At 45.2% G+C, this 12916-nt stretch overlaps 1 protein-coding gene across 1 annotated transcript in view; it reads right to left on the bottom strand.

Moving 5' to 3' along the window:
• QSER1 (glutamine and serine rich 1) overlaps window positions 1-12601 on the bottom strand; it is a 50051-nt gene extending 37450 nt beyond the window's left edge. The window contains 1 exon segment of the mRNA XM_075567362.1: window positions 12095-12601. Coding sequence (XP_075423477.1) covers window positions 12095-12198 — 104 coding nt within the window. The 5' untranslated portion in view covers window positions 12199-12601.
• Window positions 12602-12916: the final 315 nt, after the last annotated feature.

Genomic DNA, 12916 nt, shown 5'->3' with positions numbered 1-12916 from the left:
GCACAAAACAAAAACACAAAACGTTGTCACAGACAAGCCACTGCAAAGCTAACCGGTTTACAGGATTTGTAATAGATGTACAGATATCAACTTAAAACTGGACGCACTTATTTTAAGGACTTAATAAATGCGGTTATACTTCGTACTGCATCTCACCAGCACATGTACAGACCATTACAAGAAAATGACTACTTTTGACAGGACAATTATAGCAACTGGATCAGACTGGCTTTAAGTAAATCCATAAGGCACACAGGAACAGTAATTCTCAACTCTAAAGAACCAACCATAAACGTTACTACAATGTCTTTGTTTCTCTGCGTTGTTATGCTAGCAGATTACCTTTTTCAGCGGGCGGGGCAACACACGCGCACAAATTTTAACAAGTCCACAGATATTTAAAAGGCCCACCCACTGCAGATAGAGTGATTTTAATTTGATTAATACGCCTTAAGGGTATAATCTTAAAATAAATACTTTAACTCCTTAATCTTAAACTTTACAGGACTAATATTGTTCAGCATGCAATATGAATTCCATAATAAGTTCAGAAAATTATTTACTTTAACAGAAAAATACCTGTTATTTGTATTTTTTTTATTTATATATATATATATATATTTTTTTTTTAACTATAGACCTTAAAAGAAAACAAAAACAAAAAGCAGACTAGGAATCGACATACAAAAGACAAGAGCCAGTGTAGGTGACAGACCAAGCTATTCGGGGAAGGGCCTCATATGGCCTTCTGTTATTTAATTGCTTCTTATATTCCCATTGTCTGTACTTTATTTACCTTGTATTGTCATTTTGTAAAGCACGGTGTACACTATATAAATAAAATTATACATACATTGATTTAAAAAAGAAATCAAAATGCCTTTCATTCTTAAACGGAGCATCACTCACCGATTACACGTTGCAGGTAAAGTGCTTTGTGTAAAAAAATTAAACTATTAATTTAAAAGTCACAATTGTTACAAATAGATTTACTGCTGGAGGGTGCAGTGATCAGATCGCAATGCTTAGCTAGCAGCCGCAATGTTGAAGATTTAGGATGGAGGTATTTTATTTCTAATTGTGGTTTTAAGGGTAGATTAAAGAGATCTACCGTATTGGCCCGAATATAGTCCGGCCTCGCACATAATACGACCCTAAAGTTTTGAAGGTGTTCTACATGAAAAATAAAAAAGGTGTTAGGCTGCGCATATAATACGAGTCCAGGTTTCGGAAGGAAATTTTAAGGGGAAAAAAAACAGCACTATATCAATACGGTATATATGCAAAGCTTCTGACACTGCATTTATTTCTCAAATCCATATAAAGAGAGATTCCTGAGCATTAACATAACCACTGCAAACTCAACGGATTATATTTCAGCACAAAGCGCATTATTGTTTTCAGGTGATCCCTTCATTTCATGGCTGCAATCTGAGCCCCTGTTCTGCAAAGTGATCAAAAACAAAGACAAAATCGGGGTTTCTGCCACGATTACATAGACGTGTTTAGTTTTGGCATATGAAAGCACAAAGAGTAACAGGACAAACAGGGGCCCAGCTGTTTAAAATAAGGGCCAAGACAGTTGATCCAAGCATGACTTCGTTAAAATGATCGCTAGTTGTAATTTTTCATAACGAGCATGTGATAAAAAAAACCATCTCATTCGTCACCTCTAAAACAAATATTATAAAGCCAACCTCTGATTTCCATCATGTATACAACAGCCAATAAATAAATAATAATAATTAACCAACACACATTTTGCTGACCCCTGCACACCAATTTCTCCCCCCTTGAGTCACCCACAAACTACAGTACAGGAAACCTGGGTATGGTGCCAGGGAAATAGGATTGACAGACATTTATAAATACATTGTATACAAATTAACCCAAGGCACCCCCCCATCCCACTAATAATTGATAACCAATGCACCAAAAGACAATACATAGATCAATCTGTAAATGTTAAAACAACAAGGCACTCAGGAGTTGTGCTACCATCCACATTTGGAGCACATGACGCAATAGAACACCATTTTTAGAACAGACTGCTCTTGTAGAAACATTATTCAGTGCAAAGGGGAACCATTGAGACATTGAGTCTCATTTAGGCAGGTCAGTTTTAGACTGATAATTAATGCAAATGGATTGGAAATCAAATAATATAATAAGCACACTAGATAATTACTGCTTGAAATGTTTATTGAAACATTCAAAGTTATTTCTAATTTATAGAATAAAAAAAATATATATATATATAATTTTTTTATATATATATATATATATATATATATATATATATATATACATATATATATATATATATATATATATACATATATATATATATACATATATATATACAGTATATATATATATATATACAGTATATATATATATCTATATTTTTTTTTTGAAGGGAAGAAAAAAAAACCCTCTGAGAAATTAGCGACTAGTAGAGAAGTGTTGACATGGCAGCAATTAATTCTCAAACCCGTGACCTTTCAATCACTAGAAATACATACACTTATTTAACCAGCAGACCGGCGATATCGAACATTGACTGCAGACAATGCAAATCAGAAAGAATCAAAATGTCTCAATGAATAAAACCCTTCACATCATAATTAAGCATTGCTCTGCCAAGGAGTGCACATTGTCGTGCACGTTTCAGCACCATGGGGCTAAAAATTATAACTAGCTTTAATGTAATGCTAGAGCAGGACTGGCCAACGCCAGTCCTCAAGAGCCACACACAGGACAGGTTTTGCGGATATCCCTGCTTCAGCACAGGGGACAGCCACTAGTGCGGAAGCAGGGACAGCTTTAAAACCTGACCTGTTGGTTGCTCTTGAGAACTGGAGTTAGCCACCCCTGTTTTAGAGGAACCTGCAGTTTATCACGGGTCAATTTCATAGGGAACATTTTTTATTTAAAAAAAAAAAACCTGTGCGAAAAACACCTTTTGAGTCTTGACCAGGACTACAAACCCCAGGTCCTCAAATAGTCCATCGCTGGAAAGAAGGATGCAAGGCAAAAGAACACCGTGCACGGCCAGTCTTCAAGAAAAACGTGTATTCAACCTTCCAGTCTTAATCAGGACACACAAAGCGCACTTTGGTCTTGGATTCAGTAAAGCAGCAGTAACTTTCTGAGCCATGTTGGCTATAAAGGAATGGCAAGGTGTGTACTGCAACTTATATAGAAATAATGCATTCAAATGTTTTTGGAAGAGTCCTAAAAATATGTCAAATCATTATGCGCTTTGCAGGAACTTTTTTACTTTGCATGTTGACAGCATTCTCATCCGAGTTAGGTATCATCATACGATCATGTATGTGCTTCTGTTATTTTGAGTTAGTTGTTACTAAAAATAATAACATTAAAAAAATGTGTGTATATGAAACATTGTATTAAGTCGTAATAGAAGTTACAGGGCTTGCTAACTTCATTTTTTGCCATTCCACATTTAAAACTTCTACAAGACAATATTTGTACATTGTTAATTACACGCTGTGATGTAATTTCTGAATCAATAATCTTGGGTTTAACATGCTTCTATAGCACCTTTGTCTAATATCTAATACACACACACACACTAAAATGTTTCCACTTTTTCATGACCAACATCTGGAATTAACAGTGAAAAACAAAATCTACTTACTGGTGCATTCTGTTCCTGATTTAATACACACTGTACAACAATTCCTTGTGTGTAAAGTTTAAACTGCTCATCAGGGCAAAGGCTTGAAATAATTGGCAATAACTGCTCACTCGTAATGCTAGTTAATAGAAGCTTCAGCGTTGCATGATGTTGCAATTGAAGGGTGTGTTGGGCGATAGCACAATTGTGGGTAAACTGCATTGAAGTGAAGCAGGGCTGGCCAGGGAATTGGTTTTCAGATTACTGCCAATCAAGAACGTAAGCCTGGATACATCTGTATGTACGGCACCAGCGTCTCTCCCCTCCAAATTTAGTGATTATTAAATCTACATAACCAGCATCAGAATTGCTGCCAGTAGTTACGATGAAGATTAGCTTCTAACTTTCAGCAAGGAGGCATTCCGTTTACAAATTATTTATTGATTAAAAAGTGAATGCACTATTATTGCCCATTACCCTTTAAATCAATAGAGAGATATTAAAAAACCACCTGCTGTAGCCTTTTAGAAAAAAAATATAGGCTTAACAGGTTTAAAAGCCTGAACACAAATTAACAAAAGCAGAAGGGCTAGACAGTTGTAACCATGCACGTTGTGTGCATTTAATTGAAGGTTGCTGATACCTTTTATTCCAATGCTAACATTCTTCAGAAATGTTATTAAAGCCAAGGCAAAATAATCTGCTAAGGACTTTCACAACATAAAACAGAATGAACTTGGTACAATACATACTGTACATTATTTGACTTCCTATTAGAGTCCGAATGCATTGTTAGATTAATTTACACATCAGGACAACGCAATATTTTGTTCCTATATTTTGAACACAAACTCACATGCTCAGGGATACACAACTTTTGCTTTTTAAAAAGCAGCAGTCTGCATGGATTGCTTAAAAATAAAAAAAAAAGTCAATTGTGCAGGAGAACCATTTGAAATATTAAGTGTTCGGGAGCAGTCTATAGACTACTTCAGAAGCTTGAGATTAATAATTAACTAATGTAATTTAATAAAATAAAGAGCTGGACATGCTTTTTTGAGGGGGGGGGGGGGTTGAGAAAGCAAGACAAGATTAAGGATCTTTATGTTGGTATGGCCAGTGGCATGAATAGAAAAACTGCCCAAACGGGAAAACGACGCGGATTATTCTTGGCAATGATGAGGACATTAGATATTAAGGCTATTTTTAATGTGCGCACACAAAAAAAAAATGTTAAGAGAAACTGCTTCCACTAGACCTACTTAAGAAATCAATGTTTTTCTTCTAAAAAGGATTTTGTTTTTTATTCATGAGCAGCCTAATAAAACAATAGCTACAGATACAAAACATACCTTGCCAATTTTCCGAAAAATGATTTATGATGCCAATCTACCATGTGAGGCCAACCAATGTGCACATTCGGATATTATTTTGGGGGACAGAAACATGTTTCCCCATTCAATAAACATGCTTAGGCCTCACCTAGTCCTTTTATGCTATAGCCCTATTTGTCATTATACAGACAGCAAACAATACGCGGCACCATCGCTATTTGGATATTTATTTGAGCCCAATAATCCAATAGAAATCAGGGGCGAGCAACCCCAGTCCTCAAGTGCCACCAACAGGTCAGGTTAAGGATATCCCTGCTTCAGTACAAGTGTCTCAATTTGACTGCACCACCTGTGCTGAAGCAGGGATATTCTTAAAACCTGACCTGTTGCCCGCCCTTGCAATAGATTTTTTTTATTTTATTAATTTAGATGTGTAACATGCTCAGCCAGTGCTGCACGATATCCGATTAGGGAAAATAATACTCCAAGAATGTCTCATTATACAGCTTCTCTCAATGGAGATTAGAAATGCGGGCAGTAATTTAACCAATTTTTTCATTGCTTCAGAGAACTCAGACTCACTGAACTCCATTTGGCCATTTACGTTACATGAAGGGTAAGGCGGTACTCGCTGAAAAAAATGAAAAGAAATGCAATGTCACGTTAAAAACCTAGCAGTATAACATTAGGGAACATTAAATGCAGACGAGCCGCTGGCATAATAAGAATAACCAAGCGTCCCGAGTAGTGTAATGTTAAAAAATTATGTTATTTAAGTCAAATAATCCTGGGGGCACTCAAATTCAGACAATAAGAGAGAAATGCTGCACACCTCAAAATAGAAAAAATAGATACAGTTACCGGTGCTCCAGTGTTAGAACGAAAGCCTGCAGTCAGTCCTGGATATATGAACAAAGGAACATAGGGCACAACAGATTTAGCATATCCAAACTCATTTATTGAGCCAGCACTCAAATTCAGACATTGAAATAGGACAAAAGTAAGGCTAAGGCTCCCTCAGTCAGCGCGCCTGCACTGTAGACAGGCGGCGCGCTGACAGGCACAGACCGCAATATGCGGTCTGTAGGGAGCCGGGCAGGAGTGGGGGCATGGTTTGAGCGGAGGGACCCGCTACTCCCCCCCCCCCTCCCTCCACGGGCTCCCGGGCTGCGGGAGGGAGCTGCTGCGGGCTGCTGGAAGTTAAGAAGCTCCCGCTCCCTTCCCCCACAAATGCCCTCCTCACACACGCTGACACACACACACACACACACACACACACACTACCTTATGTAGGAAGCTGTCTGACAGCTCCCGCCGTTGATAGGCTCATCAGCGCACCACGTGACGCGCCACCGCTCGGGATCAAAATTCTCTTGCATCCCCTGCCGGCTGACGCGTCACAGCGCGTAGTGAGCCGTGCAGCGAGGGTGGACTGGGACCGGCTCAGAAGGATTCCCCTGCTGGTGGGGAACGCTCACGCGGCCGCCCGCGCCGCGGGTCCCAGCCCTAGTAGGCAGAGTCTCTATTCCAGGGTCAAACACAGAACCCAGCGCCTATGCGCTTTTTAAAAACTACAAAAAAAGTAGAGCGAAGAATGAATCCGGAGTTCGGAAAGGCTTGGGTATGACTAATAACAGGTAAGTGTGTTACCACTCTTCCAAAAGCCCCATTTCATGGTCTGGCTGAAACCCTATGCTAATGAGCTCTGGTATGGACATTATTTTTGCATAGTTGTTTGTTTTATGAGCAGCGCCAATAACCCCAGGGCAAATAACATCTGTTCATGATTTAGATAATGCCGCGTTATTTGCCCTGATTTCACCGAGTTTACGCCAAAGGGCAAAAAATAAATATTGCTCTCCCAGCAATCAGCTATAAAGAAACCGGTTCTGCTTCTAAATGGCCAATTTTAAAACTGGTGCTCTTGTGCTGTGTGATCAGATAATTACTGGCAAAGAAGCTTAGCAATGAATACATTATACCTTACACAATCAGAGCTGAAAACCAAGGTTGTTTCAACATGCAAATCTCTACATACGGGTGTCTAAATTGACAAACGTATTCATTCAAAATCACTTCTCAGCGTAAAAAAAAATAAAAAATAAATAAAGGGTTCACCTGAAGTACTAGTAATACTTGTCAAACTAAAATTGGACAGGTAGCGGGGGAAGGTCTGACTTTCACTTTTATCATGTTATCTTGTATTTAAAGCCAGACTTAGAGGCAGTCTGTGTGGCACTTTAAAAAGATTTTTATTGTTTTAATATATACAGCGTTTGATTACCTTTATTGAAAATGAATTACCCAAGCTGCCGATCGAATTATTCTCCTGTGATCGATCAAAGATCCCCCGGGTTCACTTAATGGCCACCTTTCAGTTTCAATCAATCCTTCAGCCAGTGTAAGGCTGGTTCTATAGGGCGGGTGCGTGCAGCAGTTTTAGTTGGCGGAGGATAGCCAGTCATTCTATAACAGAGCCGCGCGCATGGCAGGGAGCTTGGAGCGGACCGACGAGGGAGAAGATGAGGAAATTAATGAGTTTGTGCCGCTACCGGCGCAGTAATGTATGTATGTGTGTGTGTATGTGTGTATGTGTGTATGTGTGTATGTGTGTATGTGTGTGTGTGTGTATGTATGTGTGTATGTATGTGTGTATGTGTGTGTATGTGTGTGTATGTGTGTGTCAGTTAATAAAAATAATTTTTAATTACAACATTTTTTTTATTTTAAAAATATTATTTAATACATAACTCACAATCTACACACAAGCACGCACGCACGCACACACACACACACAGTATAGAACGGTTCTAAGGCAGAGGCCATGCTAGGCGCATGCGTGACGTCACGCGCGCCTGCCGCAGAGACAATTTGTGGCCTGTGGGATCTGGAGGAGGAGACGTGACCAAGAGCAGCTCTAATTCAACGTCTGGGGGTGTGCCCGTGACATCACGTGAGTGGTTCGCCTCATTGGCTGAACTGTGCACGTGCCCGGATGTCACGCGACCAAATCAAATGATTGTCTGCTCTGGGATCGCGAGCACCATCGCTCGTCGCCCGCGCTCTATGGCCTGCCTCAAAGGCGCACACCTTTTGTTCGCGCTAAGCATGGACGCAGCTTAAGGCCTTCGCCCGTGCGGAGGCTGTGATGAAGCGGGTGCTTTCCCTGGCCATGGGGGGGGGGGGGGGGGTTCCTAGGGGCATCACGGAACCGCTCACGTGAACGGCCTGTCGCACCAAGAAATCAGTTTGAACTGATTTCTTGCGCAACGCAAGCCCCCTCCTGCTTCTGAGCACCCGCGCCACATGGACGCGAACAACGCCTTAAGGCAGTCTGTTCGCTCAACGTGCGTACGCCTCCACAGTACCATGGCCCCAGCCTAATGTATTCTTATATTACAAAGGTAACATTATCTATCGTTACAGTTTGCAGCTCAAACTGCTGGGAATATTGGCAACAAATAATCACAAACCAGAAAGTGTTAAAACATCTTGCACTGCTGGGGAAGTGTGCTAAAACCTGCTATAGAAATTAAAAGAGTGTGAATATACACACACACACACACCTCAATAAAAAATGTAGTAAGTTATCTAATAATGCAAAGCTGATTTAACAAAAAAAATGGGGGGAAACAAGCTCACATAAGATATTGCATGGATTGCTCCTAATATTAGAATATTACAGGACACAAGCTAAAGCTGCTCTTCTTTGATAGCTAGGTGAAGAAATAATTCTGAGACGCTTTTGCGGGTGCGATCTTGGAATGGGATTTCAGTAGGACTTCAAAAAGAAAAAACCTCATGCACGGAATAAGGCAAAATATTTAGCATGAGTACTTCCTCAAACAGAGAGCACAGCAACCAAATAACGGGCTGCTGTTTCAATCTTCCAGCTGAGATAGATAAAATTGTATCAGCCACTTGTGTCATTGGGAAACAAGGAAAAAATAAAAATAAAATTGGGATGGCATTTTCTTTATGTTGCAAGCAAAGAAGCCAGAAACACTCAGTAGATCTGAAAAGGGAGAACAAGCAGCAAACATGGAGGTTTCAAACTGAGCAAAATTAATAAATACTGGAAATCTGCCTGGTTACAACGGTGATCTAACTATGAATACTAATGTTCTAGGACATCTTTCGGATACAAATTAAGAATACGATACCTAAATATAACTGCTCCAGAGGTGCTGCTGTTATATTTAAACTCTATTCAATGTAGGATGCCAACAGCAGCAAAATATATATATTTTTTCACACACACATCCACGCACCCCAAGGTGCAATGCATGTGTTCACACAAAAACTATTCAAATAAAAATTGTTTCTTAATTTTGATGGAAGTAACACAGATTTCTGTCTTCACAAGTACAGGGCCCAGAAGTATTTTAGTCCTCTGTGGGTGTACGTATGTAATATATATCTATATACATCCCACACAGAGATGCAAACATTCTTAACAAGAGTAATGTAGTAGGTTGGCTGACGGAGAGGCCTCCACCACTCAGTGAGTTCTGACCTCTCAAACTCTGGATGACATTTCCCCCAGCTTCCGAAACATGACTGGCCGCACCTTCAGGGGGGAAAGGATTTCCCTGCACCTTATCCCCCTTTCACGCTTTATTAGGATGGATGAAATCGCTTCGTTCTCTGGGAGAAATGCATCCAACATGCCCAGCTCCTGCGGGACCGACCTGAACTCTTGAACTTCAGCCTGCCAAACCTGGGCTATTTTTAGAGACCCTGGCTACAAAACAAAGGGACTGTCTCTTGGTTGGTTACCAGACTGCAGCCCAACGCAGAATTAGGGATTCTGCAACTTCATACAACCTCAAGTGCCTGCACCTGATTTTTAAAGCTGTCAAGGGGGAAAACTATTATGCTCTAAATACCCCTTTTGCCCTATTTTAGCACTGCATAAATGTTACAACAAGACTTCCACACAACCCCTTATCCCTCCTATATGAAGGATGCTCCAATCTCCATATTTTATTTGAAAGTCACAGTATTTTTAATTCTTTGTGTTTCCCCACTGTCAAAATGTTTGTTTAGTGCTATAGAAATTTTTTTTATCAACCCAGATTTGTCAAAAAAGGTAAATTTAATTATATTTTAACTAGAATTTTTTTGAAAAAACCTTTAAAGATATAGGATGTTGTAATGTATGGCAAATTTATCAAGGCTTGTAAATGAGCTGGTGGTCACCAAACTCCTGCAGTGCCAGGTGTCAACCGAGCTGTTATTTTGGGGTCATTGTAAAGACAAACGTTACCCTGCAGAAGAATCAGCTTTTCACTGCTCAGCAACTCAACTAAAAAAAACAGGACTGTCACACGCAGAGGTAAAATAAACAGGACTGTCACACGCAGAGGTAAAATAAACAGGACTGTCACACGCAGAGGTAAAATAAACAGGACTGTCACACGCAGAGGTAAAATAAACAGGACTGTCACACGCAGAGGTAAAATAAACAGGACTGTCACACGCAGAGGTAAAATAAACAGGACTGTCACACGCAGAGGTAAAATAAACAGGACTGTCACACGCAGAGGTAAAATAAACAGGACTGTCACACGCAGCCAGAGGTAAAATAAACAGGACTGTCACACACAGCCAGAGGTAAAATAAACAGGACTGTCACACAGCCAGAGGTAAAATAAACAGGACTGTCACACAGCCATTCACAGGGGAAAAAATTCCACAGAAAAAACAGACACATTTACCAAAATATACAGTTAAATAAAAATAATAATGTCCGAGTCCGGAGAAATTAGGGTGCCCTTACCCCCGGTAAGCACTTTTCCCCACGCCCGGATCGAGTGTCGGGGGTGAGGGCAAGGACACCCGCCGGGTGAGAGGGCAGGGACACCCGCCGGGTGAGAGGGCAGGGACACCCGCCGGGTGAGAGGGCAGGGACACCCGCCGGGTGAGAGGGCAGGGACAACCCGCCGGGTGAGAGGGCAGGGACACCCCCCCCCGGGTGAGAGGGCAGGGACACCCCCCCCCGGGTGAGAGGGCAGGGACACCCCCCCCCGGGTGAGAGGGCAGGGACACCCCCCCCCGGGTGAGAGGGCAGGGACACCCCCCCCCGGGTGAGAGGGCAGGGACACCCCCCCCCCGGGTGAGAGGGCAGGGACACCCCCCCCCCGGGTGAGAGGGCAGGGACACCCCCCCCCGGGTGAGAGGGCAGGGACACCCCCCCCCCCGGGTGAGAGGGCAGGGACACCCCCCCCCCGGGTGAGAGGGCAGGGACACCCCCCCCCCCGGGTGAGAGGGCAGGGACAACCCCCCGGGTGAGAGGGCAGGGACAACCCCCCGGGTGAGAGGGCAGGGACAACCCCCCGGGTGAGAGGGCAGGGACAACCCCCCGGGTGAGAGGGCAGGGACACCCCCCCCCGGGTGAGAGGGCAGGGACACCCCCCCCCGGGTGAGAGGGCAGGGACACCCCCCCCCGGGTGAGAGGGCAGGGACACCCCCCCCCCGGGTGAGAGGGCAGGGACACCCCCCCCCCGGGTGAGAGGGCAGGGACACCCCCCCCCGGGTGAGAGGGCAGGGACACCCCCCCCGGGTGAGAGGGCAGGGACACCCCCCCCCCCGGGTGAGAGGGCAGGGACACCCCCCCGGGTGAGAGGGCAGGGACACCACCCCCGGGTGAGAGGGCAGGGACACCCCCCCCCGGGTGAGAGGGCAGGGACACCCCCCCCGGGTGAGAGGGCAGGGACACCCCCCGTGTGAGAGGGCAGGGACACCCCCCGGGTGAGAGGGCAGGGACACCCCCCGGGTGAGAGGGCAGGGACACCCCCCCCGGGTGAGTGGCGGCGCTGCCCGGGGCGGCTCCCCGTGTGAGAGCCCGGAGAGGGGGGGAGAAGGCCCAGGCCTTAGTACATAGCGCAGGCCCCGGGAGGGGGTGAGGGTAATCCCGGACTCCCAGTAACAAGGCCTCACATCCCCGGACTCACCTAGCGCAGACTCCGGGAGGGGGGGGTGAGGTGCCCGGAGAGGCGGGTGGGGGGCGAGGTGCCCCGGGATGGGGGGGTGAGGGGAATCCCGAGTATTTGAGTGACAAGGCCGCACATCCCCGGACTTTCCTAACCCTCCCCCAGACCCCGTAGACCCTTACCTGGGCTTGATAGCGGCCGCGCTCCGCTCGTAGGCCCAGGCGGCGGGGGAAGCCTGCGCCAGCGGGTCGGTGAAGCTGGGAGACGGGTAGTTCCGGTCCATCATCCGGGGGTAGGCGGCGCGGTAACGCTCCGAAGCCAGGCGGCGGCTCACATCGTCCGGGGGCCGCGGGGCTTTGGTATGGCGGAGGCGGGGGACTGAGCGGGGCTGTGTTATGGGGTGACGGGGGGCTCAGCAGGCCTGTGTTATGGCGGAGGGCTGTGTTATGGCGGCGGGGGGTACGCGGGCCTGTGTGAGGGGGGCAGTGCGGCCTGTGTGATGGCGGGGTGAGGAGGGCAGTGCGGCCTGTGTGATGGGAGGGACGCGGGGCTGTGCGGCCTGTGCTATGGCGGCGGGGGAGGGGTGGTTACCTCAGCCTCAGTCCCTGCTATCGCGCGGTGAGGCCGGAGCTGCTCCCCATGTTGGTTTGTTTCCCAGCATGCAGCGGTTATGGCGGCGCCTCCTCCTGCTCCTGCTCCCCCTGGTGGTAGCGGCGGCCTAGCGCAGGCAGCGCTGTGTCAGGCCTCACCCTCACCGTCACACACCCACTGTACCCACTCATACCCACCCTGCCCGTCACACACCCACAGTACCCACTCATATCCGTCGCACACACCCACTGTACCCACTCATACCCACCCACTGTACCCACTCATACCCACCCTGCCCGTCACACACCCACAGTACCCACTCATATCCGTCGCACACACCCACTGTACCCACTCATACCCACCCACTGTACCCACTCATACCCACCCACTGTACCCACTCATACCCACCCACT

This window comes from Ascaphus truei, chromosome 12 (assembly GCF_040206685.1).
Source record: "Ascaphus truei isolate aAscTru1 chromosome 12, aAscTru1.hap1, whole genome shotgun sequence".
Taxonomy (NCBI): domain Eukaryota; kingdom Metazoa; phylum Chordata; class Amphibia; order Anura; family Ascaphidae; genus Ascaphus; species Ascaphus truei.
The sequence above is the reverse complement of the archived record's forward strand: the minus strand, read 5'-3'. Positions and strand labels throughout refer to the sequence as shown.